The sequence below is a fragment of the Micrasema longulum genome, unplaced genomic scaffold (genome assembly GCF_059751315.1).
Source record: "Micrasema longulum isolate JH-2025_06_02 unplaced genomic scaffold, ASM5975131v1 h1tg000266l, whole genome shotgun sequence".
NCBI lineage: Eukaryota > Metazoa > Arthropoda > Insecta > Trichoptera > Brachycentridae > Micrasema > Micrasema longulum.
In genome coordinates this window covers 289913-315075 of record NW_028277470.1, presented here as the reverse complement: position 1 = coordinate 315075, position 25163 = coordinate 289913, and the positions used below count along the sequence as shown (strand labels likewise).

Below are 25163 nucleotides of genomic sequence, written 5' to 3'. Positions count from 1 at the left end.
TTACGTTACCATACCGATTCGGTGTTCTTAAATAAAACCATCGACCTATTACAAATAGACGCACTCTGAGCCCTCTAAAATTATGACACTCAACTCATACTCAAACGCTCAGTCATGTCGAATGCGTATTTAGTCGTTATTCAACCACCAGCTAGGTTCTGACGTGAGCTTGACATTTGATTCGAAACTAAAATGCCTGATTGTGTCGTGAAAGGGTATAAAAATTGTTTGGTTGAACGTAAAAAGATAATGTAACTTTTCATTCGTATGTAAGTAATGATTAATTTTCAAATATGAAAATTCATTTTGAATCTGATTAGGATCCATAAAAAACGGATACTATTCGTAAACATTAATATACAAACTTTTTTATAGGAATCCGAAAAAATAACATATTCCTAATTTTTCAGTATATGCATTCTCGTCAACCCCGGTAGGTCTATGATTATAACATTTACGCTTCTAACTTTTTTCCACATATTAAATAGATGATATGTGGAGATACAAAAATACCCAGCGGAAAGCCTATTATTTCGAAAAAAACCGCACGCAAATCGGTCGAGTAGTTATTTGGTCTATCGAGGACACACATGCGAACATTGCGTTTTATATACATATATAGATAAAAGTAAAAATATTTCGTTTTCATCAATATAAAACCAAGAATTACCACTGTCTTATCAAATAATTTATTATGCATTGACACGGGTTATGCCGAGTGGGGTGTTTATTTAAAAAAGAAAAAATAGAAGGTTTTATGTGAAGTAAATCAATTATGAGTCAATTATAAAAAGATATGTAGGCATCAATATTTTTTGAAATTTGTAAGAACAATCTAACTGGACTACGTGGATGCGTATTAGTACATTTTTTTTTTATAGAAGATACCATTTAATTAATATTTAAATTATGTATAGAGTTGGTTTTCGTTGTAATATTGCCCTAATTTTGATTAATACCTACCTATCTTCAGTTTTGAATACGGTTTGTAAAGACGTTTTTTTTTTAAATAATAAATTCTCACGAAATGATTTTTTATTTATTAGCTAACATGAAGTCTATTGGAAAATATAAAAACCACACTAAAAAAAGGAGCAATCTTTGAATTTAACAAACTCGAGATGAAACCCGCTTTTATTCAATGAATCTTCCAGTCTTTACCAACCGAACCCGTAGCCTAGTTACCATTAAATTTAAGCTCTTTGTTTTTAATATTTTAATTTGTTAAAATGGTTTTATTCGGAAGTATTCCAAATAAACTGAGATTAGAGTTTAAAACAATGTAAGGTTGAAATTTTGTATAAAATTTGTTGATTATTTTTTTTTACTGTAACATTTTAAGTCATCAACGCCTTTTTATAGTTCTTTTCTATTAGAAAATCAACGAGTTGCATTGTAGCTTTGAGGTTTCTTTAAACACAAGGCACGCCTTGTTAGTGATTTCTTACGGTGATGTAAATAGTATTTAAACAAATGTGGTTAGGGTTGGTGTGGCTATATATACTTAAATCTAAGTTCGTAAATATTATACACATAAACAGAACTTTATGAGTCGTAATAATTATAAATTATTATAACGCATGATGGCATTCGGTGACTTAGTCATTTTAGGTATTTGTGCACTCACCGAGGCACACAATTTATTTAAATGTTCAAATGAAAATCATAAAACTTCGTATACCTAAAAAATACATACATTAAAAGGTCATTAGTCAATACTATTTCAAACAAGGCAACGACTGCGTTTGTTATTTTTTTCCTAACAAATCAGTAGGTACAGTTCTTAAATATAAATTGTGTATCTAACAAAACTTGTTATAGAACAATATTTTAAGCATGTCCAAACATTTTTTGACGAGGCTTGATTCTACCCTGAGAGTAGCCTTCGCTTTGAGTCTAAAACGCTCGTCAAGTTTTCCGGTTCTGTTTCTCACACAGAACTAGAAACATAATAAAAATTACCCAGATATAAATTAAAATAGGCATTATTTAAATTTACAAATTTATGTTCAAGAAACTTAATGTTGTGGATATTAAAAAGAGAATTCTATTCAAAACTCTGACTTTCATTTATAAGTTTAAAAATGAACCGCTTCCTGGATACGTGTTAAAAGGTATTCAATACAATAAGGATTTGATTTCCACAGGCATAGAATGAGAAGTGGAGGTAATTTCAGGCTTCCTAAGGTGAGATTGACTTGAAGCCAAAACAACCTTCATTATAAAGGTTTGAAAATGTCTAATGAGTTGCCAGAAAGTCACGGGAAGACTGGAAACGCCGCCACTTTTCATGTGTAATTTTATTAACATATTACAACAGAGATGAAGAACATTTAAGAGAAGGTAATATAGAAGTCCAGGCATCTACAGGGCTTATGACCTGTCAATGGCTGGTTTAAGTGGCCACTTTACACACTGTGTAACATTCACCATTCTGCCCATATTTGAACATCTATATTCCTTTAATTCTTTCATCTGTTGATGTTTGTGAAGTTAAATAGCTGAAACCTTTATTTAATAAAAACAGCTCCCGGGGAGTTGAATCCAGTCCTTGTCTACAAAAATTTGGACAAACTCAAAATATTGTTGTAAATAAATTTTAGCTTAGTATATTTAGTTTAATTATTTGTTATCAAATCAAGTGTTATACTTGTAAGTTAATTTATGTAAATTCGTAAATTTACGAAATAAATACAAATAAAATACGATCACCCACAAACCACCAAAAGTGCGTTTGTGGGATTTAGTTTTTTTTAAATGATAATTTTCATGGTAGTTTGTAAAGTATGTTCCTACCTATCTCCCCACCAAAGTTCGCATACTTTGTTTGCAATCGCAGGTAGGTAGATACCTAGGTATTATATTTTTTGAATATCAAATACACCGCTCTTTCCTATGCACACTAAACATACCGTGTGAATTACAGTCTGTGACATTAATGACTCAATTTGTTGACTAGTAACATTGTAAGCCAAACAAAACTACGGACATAAAATCGTTCGCGTGTGTGTAGACCTCTTTCAAACCGATGCACACTTAACGAATATACATAATTCTACTTGACTATTCTTAGCTAGGTTAATATACCCGCTATTATGTTTTTTGCACCCATTTAATCGCTCAGACATTTTTCGAAGAAATCCGTTGATATTTTTCGTATCACACCTTTTACTATTTTGTCTGGACGTCAAAACAAAACAAAAACAAACAAATAAAACGATGAAATCACGTAAAAACCTCGCTTCAGACACTTAAATAAAATGTGTATTTTTAGGAGGAAAATTGGGGCGTTAATTTGGATTATGTTAGGTATAACACGTGCTTTACAAATCACACAAACTTTGGCTTAAGACGACAGATTTGTGTACTTTTTGCGTGATTTTGTTTGCGACAGGGGGTTTAAAGTTGCCAAATTCTGTCTTTGTATGACATAATATATTGTGCATCATATGAAAGATTAAACTTAAGTTATATTTCTACTGCAGTACTCGTAAATAAACGTACGCACGCAAGATTATGTTAAAAATGAGAGATCATTAGTCTTAAGCAGTAGGGAACTACTTTTAGTACAAAACTCTACATATTATCTTGTAGGATATTCTACTTTAGTAGTAGGTAGATATTTTGGCATAATAATCTTGGATTTTTGCATATTTATACACATAACTATTCATTTCAATTTTATTTAAATATTATTGATTTGGGAAATCTTCTTTAAGCCACCATAGAAATCCACATAATATTTTTTTTTTGCGTTAAAAATTATAAATAAAAATATGCCTGCAAACCTGCTACGCTGGGTAAAAACATATTCAACTTTTGACTTGTATATGACTTCAAAGCAATTTTACGGACCGAATCCAGAAAAGGTTCGGTCAATTTGATCCGCGATAAATTATCACATTATAGGATTAACGTATCGTCCTCATTTCTTACAATGTGTGTAGGATCTGCCGTTTTCAGGTATGGTTCAACTTTTAGTACCGAATCAGCCAACCGAAATGGCAAAGATAAATTAAATTAGGTACTTGCTGGCCTAGAATTCGCGACCCTTAGGTATATTACTAAGGTTCTATTTAGTTCAAATTCACGGTCCCAAAATAGCATTAAAACTGAAACTAAATAATGAACAGATTGCAAAGGCTTAATTTAATGTCATATTTTAATTTATATGACTCGCGAGTTATAAAGATATGAGACACTGAACACCTATCAATAATTAAAGTGTTTTAATATAGGATGCTTTTTTTACAAATAGGTACGTTAATTTAGGATATTCACATGAAAAATTGTAAATATAACCACATGTGGTACGTACTATTCATTAATTTGGTGTCAAGTTTCAACACTAACTTAATTATTACCTAAATATTATTTAGTTGGAGAAGCATATAGGTACTTAATAAAACGAATATAAATATTTATAAATCGTAAAACATCAGCAGATTTCATTCATAACATTTCTAAAACACGCTTTGATCTCAAAATTAGCAATGTTCCAACAAATTAATGAAAGAAAATAGTTTTTTCTATTTTTTTTAACATGATTTTTACGTATAAAATTAAACTAATCATTTGTAATCAAAATATTAAGATAATGTATTTTAAATGGCTTCTTTAAACTAAGAAGATAAAAAAACTTACTATACTATCAATATTATTTTTTTAACAATAGGTAAGATTGTTTTAGCATTCCCTTCTAATACCTAGTAAAATATGTTTAAAATTTGACATGGAATATAAAATTTTGCTTCAGATTTAAAATCGGTTGAGCCATTTTATTTATTTAAAATTACAGTATTTATTTTTGAGTAGGTACACAACAGTCATTTTGTTGGTAGTTAGCTTTTGTCATTTTAAATTAAAAATAACATGTATCTACTCATTTACACGTATGTTTTATGTTTTTGTCAGTATTTTTTTATATGAAATAATTTATTGACTCGGGACTATCTAATCAACTTTGTGGGAGATTTTCGGGATTGTAAATAATAACACAAGGATTGAAACATACGTCCGTTCAGAAAATAAGATATAATGTGTTGTTTTTATTACCTGTTGGACAGCTCAATGGACCGGAGCGGTAATTCCAGAGGGCCGAACAGCTTGAAGCATTACTTGGGGACTACTGGGTGGAAACACAGCCTGGAATTCAATAGTAAAATAACATTATAAACTAGAAATTAGTAGAACGTTACCCATCTTTTAGTACTTTATTCCTAGTTCGCAATCAAACTTTGATAATAAAAAAAAAATTCAGCCAGAGTGCAAGCATTTGGACATACTCAAACATTGTTAAAAAAATATTACAACAATGAGGAAAAACATTTTTGAGAGGCGAATATTTAAGTCTGAGCATTTACATAGCTTATGTTTTTTTTATGGAATCTTAGACAAGTTCCAGATGTTGAAATGTACGTATGGGTAAAATGTTAACTTAATGCTACTTATCTTGGATCTACAAAATTAATTAGTATGTTTTGGTATTTATTTAACAATAAAATTTACATATTTAAACACAATAGTCTTAGAACAATGAATACCAATGTAGGTTAGAACATTAAAACCTTCCCCCTTACCTTAAGTTAAGACTTTATTTGTTTGAAACATGCGATAATAAGTTTAGTATTAACTAGGTATACATTCGACCAGCAGTACCTAAATATACTAAGACTGCGCAGTAATTAATAGGAGTAATTTTTTTAACATTTCCCTCACTAAGCATCCAAAAACTACACATGATCCGAACGGGGGGATGAAACGACCCCAGCGCCTACTCATGTATGGCATCCGGAGCATAAAACGTTGGAAGTGTTTATGACAGTGAAATAATTTATTCATGTTTTCGCGTACAAATATTTTACTCATTCGTGTATTTTATTCATTTTTGTTAGTTTGCCGAATGCTTATGTACATAAAGTGAAATTGACCAAATCGGTCTATGGGGGATTCGAATCCCCCCCTTCGGTCCAGCTAGGTTAAAGATGATATTAAATAATGAAAAAATACGGGTTCTTAATCATTCAGGTACTTGAACCTACTTACGTACAGATTTACTGACCGATCGGAGCAAAATTTTCAACCAAAACCGATTTTCAGCTTTTGTTCTAGTTTCGCCTGAGACCGAAACTTATTTAAATAAGTTAAAAGTTACTTCAAAACGCCCAAAACAAGGCGTTTATTAAAATAAGTGTTAAATAAAATATACAATGAAATAAAAGGCAGAAATTAATACATTTTTTGCGCTTTTGGTTCGTTGTTGTGTTATACATATAACTAATATGTAACTGTATTTCAATGTACGCATAGGAACTTAACTTATTAACTATAAAAAAATTACAAAAACATAAATTAAGAAAATATTAGAACTGTTCATTGTAATAAACAAATCACAAAATTAGTAGGTATAACTTTTTTTAAATGTTAGACAATGGCAATACAATAACTAATTATTTTAATGGACAACAATCCAATATCTCTAATTGTGCTAATTTTTTACACGAGTACAGTCAAATGTAATCCGACACATTGTGACCGCAGGTTTCGGCTGAGCCGAAGTCTCAGTCAGTTTTTGGCCGAAACCGGAACAGAATTACCTTTGTTATACCTTGTGTAGCGCGCGATATGACGCATTTTGGTTTGGCTTGGCTTGTTTGAAAGTTATTGAATACAGATTGATAAAAAGTATGCATTTAAAAATTCAATTGCTTTTTTGAATAATAAAAGATCTTAATAATTATCATTAAATTAATTTTAAAACGCACTACTGGACCGTTAACGAGATTCTTATTTTCTTATTTCTACACTTTCTTCTAAGGAGCAAATTATGCACGGACCTTTTTTTTCTCATAAGAGAAGTGTGTATCTATCTACATAGATAAGACTTTAAAATAATATTTAATTCAAGGGTACGTATTCTGATGCGAAGTTAAAATGAATCTTCAATTTTATCTACCAAGCAAAATTAAGTTTTCTGTATGAAAAAAAAAATATGTTTACATTTTTTCTTTCTAAACATGTCCAACTACCGGTTACCGACGAAGATACTTTGAATTTTCATACAAATATGCCTACACATTTTCGTATTTAAATATCGATTTTAGTTTAAACCATCTCAGAATATACTGATGAAGATAGCCGTTCATTATTGCGGTCCTGAACTTGTAAGTAGGTAGATATATCTTTAAAGATTTGGACATTCTTGAAATATTTATCAATTTCTTTTGTTAATCTTCCACTTTCCTCCATTTTTACACCTGTTATATTTATCTTATTTATTTATTTAACACTTTATATACATATACAATTCATTCATACATTTATCAGAACCCATTTGGAATACTCCTCTCAGATATGGATTCCCCAGTATGCCATATATATATAAGTAGAATAGAAAATATTAAAAACAAATTAAAAAAAGTACCGTAAATACAAAACCGGTATTTCTTATGTATCTACTCTCACTGCCTCCACCTTCCATGGAATCATTTCTCTACTGTACCGCAGAGTGTGTGCGGACCAACTACTGCTTTACAAAATGACATGACAGGAATGGTTGACTGTACAGAGCTGCTTAGTTTAATAACAATACATGTGCTAGCCAGGATTTGTAGACGGTACCACCTGTTTCATGTACCAATAAGTAAAACACCGTATGTTAAAAATGCTTTTTTTCGTAGGACTTTTTCAATGTACAATACAAAATTTAAAAATACAGATTACACAAACGAGATGATTTAAAATTAACACTAAAAATGTATTATGTAACTTAGTAGACATTATAACAATAAATATGTACATCTCCCCTCCCCTCCTTATCCTCTCTTCAAGCATTTTTGCCCTTATCCTGCCCAATTTACAGTAACTTAATGTTCTTAAAATAAATATTTTAAAAATCTTTGATTTTTGAATACATGAAAATAACATTTTTATATGTATAAATTGTATGTATTTATTTGATATGTAATATATTTTCTTTACTAACTTTGTATACTATGTGGAAATCTGTTATTAGTTCTGAGTTTATACACTTTATCTGTTTGTATACCAAAAGTACGTATGTAGAACTGTTGATTTCCCAAAAAAATAAAATAAAATATAAATATAAGGGCGGGCATATTGCCTTAAAACAATTTCTTCCTATCTACCAAAACCGTTCAGTTTGAGAAAATTACAAGTACATTACATTATTTGCAAAGTTATTTATTTTGCGATTGTAACACTTGAATATGGGAATATTTGATAAATGTTTTTTTGCTTTTCATCTAATGGAACGGAACCTAAGTTTTAGGGAATGACCCTATACATGATAAAAAAATACGATAAGTATCAAAATTATGACCATATGCAAGCAACCTAACCTGATTCTAGCAAAAAACAAATATTAAAAGGTCTCTGTGTATCACTCGTTGATTTAAAAAGTAAAGAAAAGTACCGTACTTTAATATCAAAAAATGCGCAGCAGCCATTTTAATTATTTTGAAGTTGTAATTTCGTCTCCCTGTCGGCCGTGTATCGGCCCAACTCGCCACCCTTAGTATGGATGCCGTTATACAAACCAATTGCGTCGTAAACCTTTTGACCTTAGTCGGGCGTCATTATTCTGTCTTTTGTACCGGGAAATAACAAAAGAGCGGCCTTTAGCTCAGAGCGAAGTAAAAAGGATCTAGTTAGAAAATCTCTCTTCTCTCCATACAATAGAAGGTTGTTTCCCTCGACCTAAATGTTTTCGTGTAATATATTTCTACCTGTCTGGAATTTAATCATTGTTTTATATTGACCCTATTCTGTTAAAGAAGATAATTTTGTTTATGGAAACAAATTAGATTCATGATGAATATCAATTCTACAAAGGCTGATTAGTTTGAACAACTCTTTCGATAAGATTTGAAAGCGATATAATATCTTTAAAATGGTTTTTTATTAACAATTTTTTAAATCATACATTTTTTAAAATAGGTTTATTAAAGTTGAAATGAAATGAATTTTAATTTGAAATAATAAATGCCAAGTTATTATTTTTTTGGGTACTATTTTCGTTTAGCAATGTTTGAAATATAAACATGAATTTCCGTAATAAAAACAGTCTCTCGTAAGTATACCTGCCCTTCCGTGTTTTATTTTCAATAACACCTAAAATTACCCGCGCTATAAAACTATTAATCAAACCGTAAAACATTTTCATTGCCTGGAAAATATTTTTCGCGGTTTGTTTGAAATGGAAAATTTTTGAATTTACGGCAGTAATACTCCCTTTTAATCTTTTAGACCTCTGACACCATAATGCGTTTTCCGAACTGTAAAATCGGGATGGGGAAGGGGAGAAATCGCTTTTGAAAACATATTCCATTCAATTTCCTTTCATTAAATACTCTCCCTCGGGCTGTGAAAGCTTTTCGTGTTGGTCTGCAGGGGGCGCGAGGCCACAACCCACAACCGCCCCGCTTTTATGTGCTCCTGGTAGTATGGTGAAAATAAGGGAAATTCGGGGAAAAGAGGAAAAATTAACACGCCAACACTGATATTTCTTCCACTCTATTCTCGCAAATAATACCAAAAGGGTTGTAATGGAGGATTGCTATCACGCCCCCTTTTGAATATTTTAATTAAATTCTACGGTAAAGAAAAATAACCCTAAAAATACGTTTGAAGTAAAATGACGTGGATGGCTTTCCTAGAATAAGGCATTATGAGCCATAAAACGAATCAAAATACTGCAAATACACCTCATTATTTACTGTTAATATGTATACCTATATTTAACAATTATAATCACCGTTAGATACTATACGGGTTATTTAACCATTGACGTAATGTAGACTTTAAATCTCAGCAAAAATAACATAGTGAAAGAAAATAAATTAATAGAAAAAAGAAAGCCGCTAAATTGCCAATATTTACCGAAAAACGTGTCCTGTTGTTTACGTATAACACAAAAAAATTACCTCGTTGACACAGTAATCAAGAGTAGGTACCTATACCTCGAAGTGAAAAAAATCCCCATTCTGGGATTTAAACCTGTGATCTTTGATCTGACCACTCCTTTGATTACTGAAATTAACCAAATTCGTTAACTCCACTACCTATATTTTATTACTAACCCCTTTTTAAACTCTCGAAGTACCGTTCTACTTTGCCTCCTTACAAATAAATAGGCAAGTACTCGTACCTGTATTATGTCGTATAACCAACCGGATTTTGACTAAGATAGTACATGGTAATAAAAAGTTTAAAATTATTGCCAATGTAATAAGAGCGATACGATATTTTTTCTTACTAAATAACGAATATTTTTTCCTTGCTCTGTAACCAATATTTCAAGTCAAATGCTGTGTTTTTTATAATTTAAAAATTGTACTAACTTGACTTTTTAGTCGCTAGATGTTTTTAAACTAAGATACCCACTACCCCCCTAAATAAAAAGTATCCCTAATCTAGCTAAAAATAACCCTTCGCTTTCATAATATGCATTTTTCACCCTTTCGCCTTGCTTTTAAAAGAATACTTTAACATCTCCCTCCACAGCTAAGCTCTAAGGTCCATTTCATGGACTATGATTTTCATATAAATCCTTTTTTATCAAAAGCTTTTAGATTTTTTTACATAAGCAAAATAGATTGTCCTCTAGGTAGGTACTAAGTATACTTCTGTGTTTTTATTGAATTTTGTAAAATAACATACATACCTATCTACATATATTTATATTGGCGAGCATGTTGCTTTAAAAAAATCTTCCAACCATCCGAAAAAAAAAAGAGAATTTGGTCAAAGTTTGTTACACACAGATTTTAAAGCTGTTAGATTTATAGGCAAGTACCCAGTGGTTTAACATATTAATATTACGGATGAAATCATACTGCATTACATGTGAATCAAATTAACTAAGTACATATAATGGGTAATAAATGGTTATTTATACTGATTAAAATGAGCAGGTGCCTAAGTTATATATTACAATGTTTAAAATTGTGTATTAAGTAACATAAAATAGATGTCATTTGCATTTAATCAAATGAAATGGTTTACTAATAGAAGGTTAATTCAATGTTGATTAACTTACCTAGGTACCATTTTGTTATGTACTTGATGATAACCTGTTATATAAGTAAAATCATTTGGTACAAGCGGCACATAGTATGGTTATAGAAAATAACGTTCCTAAGTGTAGTATGTAGGAACCTAGTATTTTAAAAATAAAACTCGTATCAGATATCAATTTGTGACAAAATTTTTAAGGCTAGGCACGTACACTAGGGTGGGCCGGTACTATTTTTTTTCCGAATTTTGAAATGAAAGGGGTCTAAAAAGATGCCTTTTGGATTAATTGGAATACGAAAAATTTCAAAAAAAATATTCGATACTACTTTTGGCCCTCAACCAGAGCTTGAAATTTTCGAAAAAGTCGATTTTTTGCGCTAAATCGGCTGTCATTTCGTATTTAGGTAAGAAAATCGGTCCAATTCAATTTTATAATGTGCATTAAACCTTATTAAATAAGCATCTAGGGGCGTGAGTTGCACTTTGTTTTGTGATATATGGGTAGCATTGTTTAATTGAGCCATTGTTTTCGTCAATATTAGCCAGGCGCTCAACGGAATCAGTTCCACGGAGTGTAAACTTTTTGCATTTCGGTAGTTGTAAAACGTGTTCGAATTTGTAATGAGTTATATCTTTACTCTAACAAAATATAATTTTATCAATATAGATAAATTACAAAATGTTCGGACACTGATAAACTTCAAACCTCGGTTGAGGGCCAAAAGAAGTATGAAATATTTTTTTTAAATAATGTTTACGTTCAATGTGATTCAAAACGCAACTTTTTAGACCCCTTTCACTTTGGTGTCTAAAAAAATAAAAAACTTCATACATCATCGGCCCACTCTAACGTACACTTGTATTTTAAGTAATAATTTTATTTGAAATAAATATGATTTTTTTTTTTAGCTTTATTCATATTTTTTATATTTAAAGCATTAACTTTGTGGTCAAACATTTTACTTAATGTTATTAAATATTTGTATTAAAACACTTACTAACTTTTCTATGTCTACCGGTTTTGACACGTACCCGTCTCTTCGTCAGGACACCAATTTAACCAATATGCAAAACCTATTAAAGACCTTCACCATAGTTGTTGCATAAGTATATAACACCAACACGACATGCATTTTAATAAGCAACCTTTACATGCACTGATTCGGTTATGAAAATATTTTTTGATGTGGGAGAAATAATATAATTTTTTCGAACTATTTCTACTACAATAAAAAATATTTTCATAACCTAATCAGTGCATGCAAAGGTTGCTTATTAAAATGCCTGTCGTGATGGTTTTTTATTTTAGTGCAACAACTATGGGGAAGTATTTTTGTTGGTTTAATTGGTGTCCTGACGAAGAGATGGGTACGTCTCGAAACCAGCAGATATAGAAAAGTCGGTAAGTGGGTATTTACAAATATGAAAGAACATTTAAATATTATTATTAATGTCAGCAGTAAGAAGGTAATTAAGACCTTAATATTAAAACGACTGTATTATATTCAATTTAGTAAATTTGGTCCCAAGATATTAATTAATGAATAAGTATAAGTTACACGTATTCTATTGTTTTTAAAAGTATGTGGAATACACATGAAATACACACGGACCTCTTTTAGTTTGTAAATATACGATAATATGATAAAACATGTTATATGACGTCCACCAACTTGTAATAATAGTAGATTTTTATCAAAAACGTAATATTTAATGTTCGGTGCTATGTAGAAATATGCTTTAATAATGGTATAAATTTTCAGAACAAGCATTCTTACATAGTTAAATAGTCAAAAGCTAGCGATACGATACATTATACGTAAAACAAGTATGTTTTTCAACCTACTCACGCAACATGAGAATTAAATTATATTTTGGCTAGATAATGTTTCATATAACTACAACTGGTAACTAATTATGGAGATGTTCCGATTAGCCATTTGCTTTGTAGATATACGATTAGATGGTATCATAAAATGACATTAACGTAAATATTTTTAAAATTTATTTTCTTTGGTCTTAAAATTAATTGGCACAATAAAAATGTACTTTAAGAACGTATTTAGCCAAGCAACCTCCAAGATACAAAATACGTTCGTTGTGAATGAAGGGTCATGTGAAATCATTCGTTTGTATAGTTTAAAGGTGACAGTTTAATATTTCAATAATTACTATTCTTGTAAGTACTAACGTAAACACTACCAATTAATTACAGGTACTTAATTAAAGAGATACGGACGCCAAAAAGAGCAATATAAAGGGCAGAAGCTTTAATTTAACCAACCGTCCACTCTGTTCAATTGTTGGAAAAATAAATGGCGGTTTTTTTAAGTGAAGCCAGTATTTATAAAATTATTCAAATTTTATATACAGAAATTATAATCCTTATCCAAATTCAATAATGACCAAGTTCGATTTATACATTTTGCATTATAATAAAAACAATGAAATTCCACCAGGGGTAGATTTCGATATATTAATTAGGCATATAATAATTTTCTGAATATTGGATATTTACTTTTATTTAAGACCACGGTCAGTATTTTAAATATTAAAATACTTTTAGATTGTTTTGCTTACAAATTGGTAGTTAGGTAAGTATACACTTATACTAAAAGTGTCAGTTATAGTATGTCGCAGTATACGCAAATTTATGTATTTACATACATAACTGTCAGGCGACATGAGATTTGTGTAACAAATCCATGTAGGGTTGGTTGCTGAGCAATTTATTTATTTGGGCCCCTCGAAATAATAAATTAAATTACTTCAGTCTGTAGGGAATGCTTGGCTGATATTTGGGTGGCATATTTCAAAGAAGCAAGGGTTATTTTAAGCCTTGAATAAGGATTCTTTTTGTTGTTTCAAAAATCGATTCGAGTTTTGATCCATACTATTTCTATGGCAACTAATGTAATATTTGTTTTGGATACCTATTTGAATTAAAGTTAGCATATAGCGCGCTTATATTTATGTAAATATGTGAAATGCACGAAATGCAAGAACTAGCTTCTTACAGAGATTTTATCACATTTAACGACATTTTGTTTGCATAAAAGACGTGAGTTTTATCTCTGAAATAGCGTATGCAGCATGAAATTCCGTCTAAGTATAGTATAACATCATATTATCACGATGCTTGCTTTATATTAAAAATTACTTTAATACCTTATATTTTATTTCAAGAAATGCCTCCACTATAAGAAAAAATATATTGTTTTTGTATGATATTTTGATAAAACCTTTTTTATTTAAAAAATTTTAAATTTTCAGATGATGCCTACCATTTTTTTCAATTCTTAAATGGAGTACATTATTACTGTGCATAATTCTTTGTAAATATAACCTCAAGGGCGCTGTAAAATAAATACTTATCCCAACAAGTCTTTAAGCTAATTTTATGACAGATAAAAGATAGGAGCTAGATAACAGCATGTCTTGCAGCTACAGAGCGCATGGACGGTATAAAACCAAGCCCGAAATAGAAATTTGATTTTTCTAATTATTATTTTTTTAATCTACAAATATGAGCTGGATTAACACATTTTGCAGCTGCAGAGCGCAGAGACAGTTGGAATTCTTAACTCTGTTATTGAATTGAGGGTATTATTTGCAAACAATAGCCTCAATTTTAAGTTCATAATAATTTGAAAGTTAATGACATTTTCGTTTAACAAACTTCTTACAACTACAAAACGCATTGACAAATGGCATTCTAGAAACCTAACAAAGATTAAAATATAAAATAAATACTGAGCAAAGTAGTAAGTTAGTCAAGTATTTTTGATAAGTAAACATTACATAATCCAATGAATAAAGCACTGTTTTCACCTATTATATTATTGTTAACAAGATGAAAGTGAATGCTGATGTCTGGCGGTAGGTTATGCAGTAGCTAGAAGTATACCAATATTAATAGGTACTATTTAAATATGTTTTATTTGTTTATTTATTCGTGAAAAAATACTCACTCAGGCGACATGTACATCAGCTTGCTTGTAGTTAAATAATATCATAAAAAATCTGGAAAAGCGTCTTAGTATCTGCGACAGAGTGATTTCTTTCATGGACTGCGACGCCATCTCGTGATAAAATACAGAGCGAGTAAAATAAAAAAGGAAGCAAAATATTTGCATTTGTACATCTGCATAACAAAAGTTATTTTCCCAAAATAGCTGAAGGATGTGTTGCTAGGGATGGGGGGAGAAGGAGGGACGCGGTCCAATGAATAATTTGATAATTTACATCTGAGGATCGTACGGCAGAGAATCATTTATTTTCTCAGAGGCACTTTCGTCAAAATTTATTTAGCGAAAATTTTCCTGGAATTCCTCGTTACAAATGCAGAGTAGGGTGATGTTTGAATAGCGAAATTCAGAATTGTTAAAACTCATTTGGTAATGCGAGAGTTTCATAATTAGGAACTTTTTAGTAGACTAAAGGGTGTTTACTTACTAAAGCACTGTAATTCACGCATTTCTGCCTATCTATGCATTTATTTTCTACCTCCTTCAAGTTCCAAGTTTAAACGATAAGAATTATTCTAAGATTTGACTAAACTTTCTTTACAGGGTTAGGTGCAGTGTATAATAACGGCACTAATGGTTGTAGGTAGGTAGAGGTCTATTTTAAATCGATTGAGTACCTACCTATTTTGCTTTTTATTTCGGTATTTTCTGAGCCCGCATTTGAATGACTCGGCTGTAAAGAATTATGTCATATTTATGAACGACGACAATAGTAAACAAAGTTGTAGTAGAAACAAGCTACGAAAATATACAAGTAGAGATAACAATAATAAGTTTATCGCTTTTTAAGGCTTCGCGTCATTTCATCACTATAATGCTTACTGAAGAAAAATACAAAAACAAAATATTACATTGGCCACAATAAAAACAGCGTCTCTTCCTCGGTAGGTACGTCTTTTTACATTATTTTTCGTAGAAGGAACCAAAAAAATGCTTCGTGAAAATATGAGGAATATAAATTGCTCCTTTAACCCGAAGCATTTCGGAGTTCTCCGTATAGAGATGATGGAATGGCGGGGAGAAACCATTTAAAGGGGGTGAAAGGCTTTGCTGAGGAAGGAAAACTTCATCCCCTTCAGCTTTCTATATTGTTATCACGTAGAAAGTTTCGAAAGCTTCCCCTCATTTTTTGTGACCCAATTCTACCGAGATTTTGGCCGCTTAGGTATCTAAGACGCAAGAGGAATTTAAAGATTGAACGGTTTTGTTCAACAATACACAATGCGTGGCTTTGTTTGAATATGTAATAGCCAGCTCAGCTTTCCCATGTTACAGAAAATACCTTGAGCCCACACTAAGACACATTAAAAAAAACATAAATAGATATTTTATTTCACAAAATTCAAAGCAAAACCCCAGTATTTTCTACATATTTCTTTGTTCCGAGGTATGCATATTGGTGCCGTAGGGTGTCCAAAACAAAACACTTTTATTGTTTTTAATTCTACTTTTTTTAAATTATGATAATATGTCTATGTAAAAATCCTTAACACTTGTGAAGTATCTCCATAAACTATTAACATTGTTAATGCACCTGTATCACTAAACAGCAATTTTTGTTGGTATGTAAGGAAAGGTTGTAAATATTTAAGTTAGTTTGATAATTTTCTACAAAGACGAAACGCGTCACATACATAAAAAAATTACAGTAGAATTAAATCCAATAAAAGTGTTTTGTTTTGGATGCCTAGCCAAATTTTTAAATTGAATTTTACCAATTATCTGAATACACAATAAATATCAAAGATATTGTAATTTTTCTATTATTATTTTTAGTTGTGTTTTATTGCCTAACTATATGCTTACTTCTCTTCATAATTAACTGATTTTTTTAAACGGTTAATACTTACTGCTAACAGGTCATTTAAGCATTTTCTTTAGGTGTACAAAAAAATGACCACCATTTGTCAATAAAACGATAAATTCAAACTTCAAATGTTATGTTAACCCTTAAACCATGTAACACATATTCCTTCATGTCATCAAAAGTACGATATTTTTTTATTCGTTTTGTTTCAGTTCGTGAAAATGAACAAATATTTTTTGTCTACGAGTACTAGTTCAAAAAAAGATAATTGATCAACAATATACAATGTCATACCGATTCGAAATCTCGATAGAGAGAGCCACTATATCATGTGGTAAACAACATTCTCACGTCTAACTGATGATGCAAAGTTATCAAAAGGAGTACCCACCGATTCATTATTAAGTCCACTGTTTATCTGCAAAGCCCCCTGGTAACTTATCATGTTTATTATTAAGGATACGCTATTTATACGAAATACAAAGGGTTGGGGTTAGTCCCTGAACAGCAGATAAAAAAGGTGCCTTATCTTTGTCGGTCATTTGTTCCGAATAGTCCCTCGCCAACTGCCCGTATCGCAAAATAAAGAGCGCACAGTGAGATGACTACGCTGTCTACTGCATTCGCCCTGCTCTCTTTGTGAGAGTGGAAAAAATGATGAAAGGCAGAAGTGTGCACTTTAAATCACTATTTGGAACGAACAAAATATTTCAAATCAGTTTATGACAGTGAAATCACGTGTTATGTTGCTCCGAAATTTCATAAACCGACAAAAATTCTTCGTGGCAAACTAAGATTCATTGTGACTTCTTTCATTTTTATTTAACTCAACTAAGACATATTTCTGCATTTAAAATTATATTTTTATTTGAAAATTAAAAATGGTGGATGAACTAACGTAATATTGAGTATGGGAATAAAATCATTAAAATATTTACGTGTATCAAATTATTATTCATATAAATGCATGAAAAAAACGAATATTGTTCTGGTTGTCGAATTTAGTTGATACTAGTTTATATTATACGTCTAGAATCTTTAATATCACACCTACGCCTTAGAAACATATTTGTATTTTCTAATTTAAAAGAAAGAATCGCAATTAAGATAACATGTTTGACTTGTTATTTATATACTTTTAAGGAATAGAGTTTTATCGTCGTAATGTATGGAGTTTCTAATTAATATTTTAATTAATTCGTTTCAGGTCGACATTAGTAGCTGCCAGGAGTAGCACCAGGAGCGCAGGACCGAGAAAGAGTAAGCTGCTCTAAGCACCAGATCCCATTAGGAGTCATCAACATCACATTGAAGAATTTTGTAGTCAGCTGACCGCAAGTGCTTATTTGTCTACGTGACGCTACTACTGGTGTGTATACCCTCATGAATAAATCATTCGTCTCTTAACACCGACACTAAATTTACTTGTGGGCGAGTACCTACCTTCCTAGCTACATAAATAGGGTTCCTACCTCTATCTACCCAGTACCCGCGTCCTACCCAGCGATTTAATAGGCTCCGGGTGCGGGAAGCGTATGGCGGATGGATTGAACGAGAAATGGTCGGAAGCAAATATTATTGCCGTGATTTGAATATTAATCGAATTATTCTGAAAGAACTACTCGTCTTGGGAATCAAATCTACCTACCACAACATTATAAAAATGTTTTTAAATTAATAATTGATGTTTTATGTCTTAATTGATATTCTTACTAAACACTCAAATTTAACTGCCTCGTGCATTGGTAGAGGATTGAAATAAATATCTATCTATCTATCTGATTTTCGGTAGCCAGGAAACAGTAAAGTTCCTTGTTTTAAATGGGTTTTAAAAATAACAACACAAATTCAGTTGGTAGTTGAGTAGGCATAGATTTTTTAATTGCGAATTGCATTATTTACATACCTGCTCATAATATTAATGAAATATTTTTTGGCGTACTAGAAATTTCTTAAACATTTCTCACAATAATATTAAATATATTTAAATCTATAAATCCCTCCACCTATTTTTATAATCGCTGTAGATGGGTTGAAATTTCTAATATATCTTTTTAATTAAAAATTGCGCTAATACAATGTTGGAATAAAAAAGGAATGTATCCATGCACTGTATTTTACAAAACGATCTAACATTAAAAAAATCAAATCATTAAATTTTATAAGGTTTCATAACACATTAGAATACTTTTTAAAAATTATATTATATAAATTTTTTTATTTTTATAAAACGAACGGGAATTCTACTTAAACTGTAATCAGTCTAAGCACTTAAATTCAAAATTAAAACATAGATTAGTAAGCAGTTCGTATAAAAGTAAATTATTTTCCAAAATACATATTTTAAAGGTAATAAATAATATTGAACTCGCTCAAAAATTTGAAAAGTTTTAAATTTATAAACACTTTATCTTTCATACATTTCTAATTTTGACAAAAAGGCTAGTGACTTTTTGAACATACGAAATGCATTTGTTGAAACGGTGTCTTATTTATTGAGTTTTTTTTGTTTACTTTTCAGCATGAACATTTGACAAATTATCTAATCGCAGAAATAAAGGTTTAAGCTCTTTAACTGCACAAACATCAACAGATGAAAAAAATGAAGGAATATAGATGTAAAAATATGTGCAAAATGGTAAATGTTACACGGTGTGTAAAGTGGCCACTTAAACCAACCAATGACAGGTCATAAGCCCTGTAGATGCTTAGACTTCTGTATTACCATCTCTTGAATGTTCTTCATCTCTGTTGTAATACGTTAATCCTGAATGTTTATTTTTTGTTCACTTGTTGAAACAATTTTAAGTTTATAGAATTCCGCTTGTCCATGTCCTTTATGACTGCAAGACGTTTGATAATCTAGCTTCAATACGTAAATGTTATCAACTATCAAATACCTAAATTTTAAATAGGGACTAGATGTTTAATCGTCCATGCGTTCAATAGCAGCATGACTTGTTGTAAACGATCTACAATTTTTAAGAATTAGTTTTTAAATTTATTTTTAAATTATTCAAAACCGAAATTTCACTGTAAAATTTAAACAAAATGTGAATGGGGCGAGGGCTAGATTTCTAACCGTCCAAGCGCTCTGTAGCTGCAATTCATACTGGGATATTTATCAATTGTAGAGCGCCCTTGAGGCAATTTTTATTATTTTATTTATAAATTGTTATTTTATTTTATTTTATTTATAAATTGTCCAATTATAATAATAATAATAATACCCGACTTGTGTATTTCCGTTCTCTTAATTCTCCGCGAGATTACGAAGTACATAATATGAACAGTGTTCATATTTATCGGCATAAATGATTTTAGATTTGTGACGTCACAGCAATCAATGCAAATTCAGCGCCACTGATTTTTTCTCAGCTCACCGCCAGTTTTACGGTGTAACCACGAGGTCGTTAAACGCGAAGAAAATAAAATTAAGATGAATTTTAAACCCCCTCCACTGTAGAGACTTTTTATCATCATCGCAATCTCAGCTTTACTGATTCGACAGTTTTATTAATGATTTAATAAAATGAAAATCATTTTCGCTAATTGACTTGAAAATACCTACTCACTTTGTTTTTAAAACTTGATCTCCAGAGTTAAAAATATTTTTTTAAATAACACTGAGTAACTACATAAAGTTATATTTAATCAATCGGATGCATACTAATAATGTGCCCATACTGAATGAGCTAAAACTATATGTTAGTATTATTAATTTAAATGTTAATTTTTGCTGTTAGTTTGTTGATACCTATTTTTTCTTATTGAACGAATCGGGTTGTGGTCCCGTGGCTAGTGTTACAGACTCTCGGATCAAAGGTCTGAGGTTCGAACCCCACTCTACCCCAACTTGATTCTCATTTTCTAATAGTGAGTTATTTACAACTCGTTGAAAATGGCTCCAAAAATCGAAATATTTGGGTAAATAATAAGAACGTAAATGTTTCCATTTTATTTAAATAAAAAAAATATATAAAAAATTACAAATGATTTATATTTTTTTCTTATTTTATATATCTGCTGTTTTACATTATATTTTTTAATTGATATTTTTATACATAACTATTAATATTAGGTAACTACCTACATTAAATCCATTTTCTTCTCTTTTTTTATCACGCAAAGATATACTTTTGATTTGGCAGTGCACTGTGCTTTTCTAGTTACTATTTGTCTTAAAAAAATAAAATTGTGTTGTTGTTAATTTTTTTAATTATTACTATGTACTTATCTGTATTATTTTCGTAAATGTCACTTGGGCGTATGGTTAAATTAAATAAATAAACTTTACAGGTAAATCCGACAGTATTTTGGACATCGCCAGAGAAGAACCAGACAGCTTCCGAAACCTCGTTATGATGTGCGGAGTAGAAGGAAATAGACGTCGCTTACCCGCCCAATGAAATGATTTTATTAGTAGGTACCGACGTATTTTTTTTTGCTAATAATCCATATTATATCTACTAATTAAGTTCGTAAAATTGAGAGCTAAATTTTCAATAAGTTGAGGACACGTTTTAGGAATTGATAAAAAAATATTGGTTATTATTCATTTAAATTTGTGGCAGCAGAGGAAAAAAATTTGAAAAGGTAATATGGAAGTATGGGCAAGAAGTATAAAACAATAAACATTATTTGGACACACTAAAAAAATTTATAAATATTTATTAATTTAATACCTATATCAAAACTTACCAAATAAATGGGTGAATAATAAGTAAAAGTCGCCAACGAATAAAAAAAAAGTTTTTTTATTCGTTTCATTTTGTAAAAATTAACGGATTAAAGTGGTATGAAACTATTTCAAATTTAAAATAGAACCACCAAGTTTCATCTGATTTTAATTTGAATAACAACGTATGTACGTAAATATTTTTTTTTTAAAAGCAAGAACAAAACATTGTTTTTATGCTATGAATAAATCCAAATGTATAAGGAACCTTTTTTTTTATTTTAAAATACAAGTATTCTAAGCTGGTTACCACTTGAACGGTTACCCACGCAATATAATAAAGCTTATTAAAATGATACTAGGTAAGAAGATATTTATATTTTAAATGTAGGTATATTATTATGACTACATTCCTCACCCACGCAGAGCTATTCATTTAACTTTGTATCTCAATCCTACTCATTAAATATTCAGTAATTACCTACTCATGCCCATGCGCTGTGCCATTTTTATTTGATTTTAATCTATTTGGTGTACGAGCTTTGCAGCCAAACATCCACTGCAGTGCATAGATATCTTCATTAAAGTCAAACATGGCTACTGTTCTTACATAAACCAAAATACGACCCATTGTTCTGAGAACTAATACCTTGTACTTAGTTCTACCCGAGTACCTACCCACAAGTAACAGTCAGTCTTATTGATCATCGCTTTGTTATCTTTCTAACCGTAAATTATGTCAAGGAATGTTCTTTTTGATTAGTTTCTTTCACTGTTTACTTTTTGTGCAGATGTATATTTACAATGCGACTTGGTCTCTGAATTATCAGAACTATCAACAACAACCCAAGACCGTTTCAGATAGAAGACTGTCCACAGATGAGCCATGCTTGGAGTCGGGCGTGATCACCATCCTCAGACATGAGGCACGAATTAAAGAGAGAAAGTGAGTAAAATTGAATTAGGTATGCCGATGACCTTAAATGCAGAACTGAAATTTGGCGACACGCGTTACATATTCTGTAAATTTTACATTATTAAGTGGAAGGTAACATGTTATTTCAAACAACTGTATAAAATCGACTAGATCCCGAAAATTTCCCTGTCGACATGCGCGGAAATTCTAATTCAATTTTACTCTACCTACCTATTTATCATAAGAATCCTGCATTATTTTGTTTCGTAATTATAATTAAACTATTTTTATTAGTCAGATTTCACTTGACGCAACTAAACATTAAATTTTCTCAGCATTGAATACGAATTTTCGTATTTTTAAATCAACCATGAGAAACGTTTTTTATTTAACAGATGGGTTCCAAAACGCCGTCGGAACAAATATATTATAATACGCAGATTATAGACTAATGTTTACATGATTCAGCAATTATAATTTCATAAAAATAACAAGAATAATGAATGCTAACTTCAAAAACCAGGTAATTTTATTTCAGAAGTTAAAAATATAACAGTGGTATGTATAAAATTAACATTTAAAATATTATGGTTCACACTATCTACCTACAAATAATATAACGCTAAAATAAACTAAATACTAGAAGTTTATTTGTGAATAATTCAAAAGAATCCCAGTACACATTCCCGTTTCATTATTGATTCAGATTTCTAAAACGAGAATCAAAATAAACATTTTCACTGTTCTTTAACTTTAAAATATATGCTTATCTAAACAATCCCAAGCGTCTCGCAACCATTCAAGCGATCAAATGATCACTTTGGCCTGGAATCCTCGAAAATAGAACTAAAAAAAAATACTTTACTCACGTGTATCAAATAAACGAAGACAATATCACCCGTATAACAAATGTAAATAAGGACTATATTTGCGTGTTTTAATTTTGGTTTGTGTGACATTTCAGGGAATGAAGGAGCAAGTAGTTGACAGTTTCTCCGGCGTTCCGAGATGCGCGGCGGCCATTTTACGACAAGGCAGCCAATGGGAGCGCAGCATTTGTCAAGATGGCTGCCTCTCCGCGGGGTTCACACGAGCTCCATCCACGATCGGGCGGGATCCAGACGTGTTGTATGGAGATCACTTCAAGGCGAAATTAGTTCTCAGAAGAAGCTTTTGAGATCGCTTTTGATTGAGAATGTGCATTACTGGATTTGCTATTATAATTTTAAGTAAAATTTAATATATACACACTTAAATTTATACTTTAATAACCTACGTATTTTCTCGAGATGTTTGTTTGTTTAATTGATTACGTTCGTGGTTAAATATTGTTTAATATATTTTTTTAATTAAACGCGTCACAAATCAGACTAGGAAAAAAATATTTTGAATAAAACAGAATTCTCGTTTTTTTTAAAAATATTGATATCCTTTTAAAAGTAATTTAAACATTTTTTAATACACTTTTTAACCCACTGGTTAAGCCATGCGTATAAAAAACTATAATAATAAGGAAATATCATATACTACGAATACCGATAAAAATATGTGAAATGGATTTTTTTTCAAAATATTTTCAAAATCAATGTGGAAATTGTGAAGAACTGTTTCGCGCATAACTTTCAAATTAAACTATTTTTAAATATATTTCCCAAAAAACGCATCATGTTCGGCCTCCACAATTCTGACGTCACGATTCGGAACGATGTTCTAGTTAAACTTAAACAGTCTCAAACAAAGTTCAAAATTTTACCGAATCCATCCAAGCCCAATGTAATGAACCGTTTTCGAGAGAATGAAAAATATTTTTTTTTGTAAATAATAAGCACATTTTTTTAGGTACTTAACAGTTTTCATCGGCCCTTATTAATTTACAATTATATTCTAAAAAAAATCCTTATTGTACATTTCTACGCACCTACCTAGGAAGTGGCTACCTACCCTGCAGATATAAAAAAATACACCGTTTGATAAAAATAATTGGTAACTTAATTGAGCAATTATTTTAGTACCCGGAAATAAAAATTAAAATATTTAACTTCTGTGGGTATCTATAATCATTCCCAATAGCCATAATTAGGTAGGAAGTTGGAACGTACCTACCCAAGTATCTAACTTTAGCTCATAGCAACTTAACGTATCTCAAGTTTCTGTATTCTCAGACGGCGGATCAAACTTTTACTTGATGGTTTTATGTAGAAAGTTCCCCAAGTCTTGATGAGACCTCCCCGCGGAACGCTCGCAAGAAAGTCTTAACTTTGTCTCCCATATTCCCGGGGTTGAAATGGGAAGCAAAAGTTCTAATATATGTATATATATATTTGCTTTATAAATACTTTTATTGTTGTAGCTACATAATTAAAGTAGGTAATTTATCACAATATATAATATGTAAGTACCTACATGCTTTGTAAAAACTCTTTTTTTGATGCAAATAAAAATCCACACACCTAACTTAATAAAAATATATTAATCACAAAGGTACATATCTAAGTGAATTTCGACGGTCCCTACTTATACTGTCGAGACTGCATTTAGAGAGGTTTACAGGAGAGCAAAAAAAAGCGTGAAAATTTTTAAGAAGCTATCAGACACTGTAGAATTGAAAAACATGTGTCTATTGAAATATAATAGACACATGTTTGGAAATTCTACAGTATTTTATAGCGTCTTAAAATAATAAAAAGCTTTGTTTTT

At 30.7% G+C, this 25163-nt stretch overlaps 2 protein-coding genes across 2 annotated transcripts in view; one reads left to right on the top strand and one right to left on the bottom strand.

Moving 5' to 3' along the window:
* Window positions 1-25163, bottom strand: part of LOC148283047 (uncharacterized) — a 210704-nt gene that overhangs the window by 30235 nt on the left and 155306 nt on the right. The window contains exon 3 of the mRNA XM_088224136.1: window positions 5056-5145. The gene's annotated coding sequence lies outside the window, so the exon portion shown is untranslated. The remainder of the gene's footprint in view (window positions 1-5055; window positions 5146-25163) is intronic.
* LOC148283048 (uncharacterized) overlaps window positions 1-25163 on the top strand; it is a 75445-nt gene that overhangs the window by 18171 nt on the left and 32111 nt on the right. Inside the window, exon 4 of the mRNA XM_088224137.1 lies at window positions 22342-22496. Coding sequence (XP_088080263.1) covers window positions 22342-22496 — 155 coding nt within the window. The remainder of the gene's footprint in view (window positions 1-22341; window positions 22497-25163) is intronic.